General features: G+C 45.4%; 1 protein-coding gene across 1 annotated transcript; it reads left to right on the forward strand.

Annotated features, from left to right (window-relative positions):
* The first annotated feature begins 486 nt into the window (after window positions 1-486).
* On the forward strand, window positions 487-2,397 carry LOC137634303 (serine/arginine repetitive matrix protein 5-like). The gene has a single exon (XM_068366659.1). The coding sequence runs from the start codon at window positions 487-489 to the stop codon at window positions 2,395-2,397; it is 1,911 nt and encodes a 636-aa protein (XP_068222760.1).
* Window positions 2,398-3,662: the final 1,265 nt, after the last annotated feature.

Genomic DNA, 3,662 nt, shown 5'->3' on the forward strand with positions numbered 1-3,662 from the left:
ATATATAGATAGATAGATAGATAGATAGATAGCACTTCTTCCTATATACAGTTATCAATTATATGGCATTTATAAATTATGTATAACAGGTACAAGACGTTTCTGCATCCTCGCTCTTCTATTCTTAAGGACGTCCACTAAAAGAAGTTATTGGCTCCCCCTCGGAGCCTTCGACCTCTACTGTATTCCTCAAACAAGGGGGTCTTCCCCCCTCCTCAGATCTCCTTGAATCACATGCCTTCACTTTCTTTTCCAAAATTCCCAAACCCTCTCCTTCAATTACTCAAATTTTTCTATAATCTAAAATTAGCTTATCTTTTTAATGATGAAACAGAAACACTTACAGGGCCTCTGGTTCCAGAATTACTTAGTGCTATATCTTTTACTCCCCTTTGCTGTACATTTTTTTTTTCTGAATCCGAATTTGTACGTCAAGTGGAAAAGTTGTAATACTACGCTCTGCATCATTCTCATCATCCTTCCCAGATGAAGGCCGTTAACCAACTGAGAAGTCCCTCACACCTGAAAATCATTAACCAACCGAGAAGTCCTTCACATCTGAAGCCAATTAACCAACCGAGAAGTCCTTCACACCCGAAAGCCGTTAATCAACCGAGAAGTCCTTCACACCTGAAGGCCGTTAATCAACCGAGAAGTCCTGCACACCTGAAGGCCGTTAATCAACCGAGAAGTCCTTCACACCTGAAGGCCATTAACCAGTCGAGAAGTCCTTCACATCTGAAGGCCATTAACCAGTCGAGAAGTCCTTCACATCTGAAGGCCATTAACCAACCGAGAAGTCCTTCACATCTGAAGGCCATTAACCAATCGAGAAGTCCTTCACATCTGAAGCCAATTAACCAACCGAGAAGTCCTTCACACCTGAAGGCCGTTAATCAACCGAGAAGTCCTTCACACCTGAAGGCCGTTAATCAACCGAGAAGTCCTTCACACCTGAAGGCCATTAACCAGTCGAGAAGTCCTTCACATCTGAAGGCCATTAACCAGTCGAGAAGTCCTTCACATCTGAAGGCCATTAACCAACCGAGAAGTCCTTCACATCTGAAGGCCATTAACCAATCGAGAAGTCCTTCACATCTGAAGCCAATTAACCAACCGAGAAGTCCTTCCCACCTGAAGGCCGTTAATCAACCGAGAAGTCCTTCACACCTGAAGGCCGTTAATCAACCGAGAAGTCCTTCACACCTGAAGGCCATTAACCAGTCGAGAAGTCCTTCACACCTGAAGGCCATTAACCAGTCGAGAAGTCCTTCACACCTGAAGGCCATTAACCAGTCGAGAAGGCCTTCACACCTGAAGGCCGTTAATCAACCGAGAAGTCCTTCACACCTGAAGGCCGTTAATCAACCGAGAAGTCCTTCACACCTGAAGGCCATTAACCAGTCGAGAAGTCCTTCACACCTGAAGGCCATTAACCAGTCGAGAAGTCCTTCACATCTGAAGACCATTAACCAGTCGAGAAGTCCTTCACATCTGAAGGCCATTAACCAATCGAGAAGTCCTTCACATCTGAAGGCCGTTAATCAACCGAGAAGTCCTTCACACCTGAAGGCCGTTAATCAACCGAGAAGTCCTTCACACCTGAAGGCCGTTAATCAACCGAGACGTCCTTCACACCTGAAGGCCGTTAATCAACCGAGAAGTCCTTCACATCTGAAGGCCATTAACCAATCGAGAAGTCCTTCACACCTGAAGGCCGTTAATCAACCGAGAAGTCCTTCACACCTGAAGGCCGTTAATCAACCGAGAAGTCCTTCACACCTGAAGGCCATTAACCAGTCGAGAAGTCCTTCACACCTGAAGGCCATTAACCAGTCGAGAAGTCCTTCACATCTGAAGGCCATTAACCAATCGAGAAGTCCTTCACATCTGAAGCCAATTAACCAACCGAGAAGTCCTTCACACCTGAAGGCCGTTAATCAACCGAGAAGTCCTTCACACCTGAAGGCCGTTAATCAACCGAGAAGTCCTTCACACCTGAAGGCCATTAACCAGTCGAGAAGTCCTTCACACCTTAAGGCCATTAACCAGTCGAGAAGTCCTTCACACCTGAAGGCCATTAACCAGTCGAGAAGTCCTTCACACCTGAAGGCCGTTAATCAACCGAGAAGGCCTTCACACCTGAAGGCCGTTAATCAACCGAGAAGTCCTTCACACCTGAAGGCCATTAACCAGTCGAGAAGTCCTTCACACCTGAAGGCCATTAACCAGTCGAGAAGTCCTTCACATCTGAAGACCATTAACCAGTCGAGAAGTCCTTCACACACGAAGGACATTAACCAACGGAGAAGTCTTTCACACTTGAAGGCCATTCACCAACCGAGAAGACCTTTACACCTTAGGTCATTAACCAAAAGAGAAGTTCTTCACACCTGAAAGCCGTTAGCCAACCGAGAAGTCCTTTACATCTGAGGGCCATTAACCAAATGAAAAGTCCTTCACACTTGATGGTCAATAACCAACCGAGAAACCCTTCACTGCTGAAGGCCATTAACCAACCGAAAAGCAGAAACCATCGACATCAAAACTGTCTTACAGAAACACGATGCTCTTGTGACAAAATCTATTTACGTAAGGACAAAGAGATCGATAAAACGGCTGCGCCGATCAACACCTAATCGTAATTGTTGAGTAAACTGTGTATGTCGAACCTTATTATTAGCACAAGGACAATCAATATCTTGGATAATGCACTAGTCCCTTTGATGAAGGTGTCCCCGCCCTCCCCACCCCACCCACTAAAAGAAAGGGAAATAGTTGGTAGGGAATGAAGGGGATTAGCTTATGTAAGGGGGGTAAAGCGAAGTGTGGGGAATGTTGGGAGGGACCCCTAAGAGGGGGAGTGGTAAATGAGTGGGTGGGTGGACAATGGAGATACCGTTCTAATCCAGCAGCAAACGATACAAGAGTAGCTGGCTGTAATTACCTAAGCGAGACACAACGCTTGATTGTTCCTTGCATTTCCAATGAGGTCTGACTTGGGGGAAGGGGGGGGGGGTTAAAGGAGGGTTAGCAGATGAGGGAGGGAAAGTGGGGAGGAGTATGGAAGACACATGTTGGTGAGGACCGTGGAGTAAAATGATGGGAGAGCCTAAAAAGAGGTCTAGGGTGGAAGAGGGTCGATGAGGGTGAAAGGGGAGTTAGACAGAATAAAGGATAAGATAAGGAGGAGAATCAGTGAGGAGTGAGTAAGGCTGTGAGTAGTGAGTACGAAAAAGAAGAAAATGAGAGAGAGAACGGGCGTTGGCGAGGAGTATGAGAGAAGGCAAGGGGTAATTATATAAGCAAATTCTAAAGAGAATGTACATCTCGGTTAAAAGATAGCCATGGGAGATAGCGGCCAATGGTAACTAAAGTGATTTTATGCTATCGCCTCTTGAAGTCTGATGGGGTTTGAAGAATAACCCAACAATCACATGCTCTACGGCGATGACTCAATAAATGCAGCGACATATGAAGATAAACAACGAATTACTTTGAAGACATCCACTGAAACACGTCAGTCGACAGGCATTAATTAAAGTTTCACACAAGCAATATGCCACACGGATACAAGGTAGATAGGGATTTTTCTTGTTTTCCTACCGGCTGATTTCATCTTGTATTTGCTGTCCTTCAAGTTAAATGGCATAAACAATTGA

The sequence above is a fragment of the Palaemon carinicauda genome, chromosome 3 (assembly GCF_036898095.1).
Source record: "Palaemon carinicauda isolate YSFRI2023 chromosome 3, ASM3689809v2, whole genome shotgun sequence".
Taxonomy (NCBI): Eukaryota; Metazoa; Arthropoda; class Malacostraca; order Decapoda; family Palaemonidae; genus Palaemon; species Palaemon carinicauda.

Coding starts and splice junctions, on each gene's coding strand:
- LOC137634303 (XM_068366659.1), top strand. CDS start 487: ATGAAGGCCGTTAACCAACTGAGAAGTCCCTCACACCTGAAAATCATT.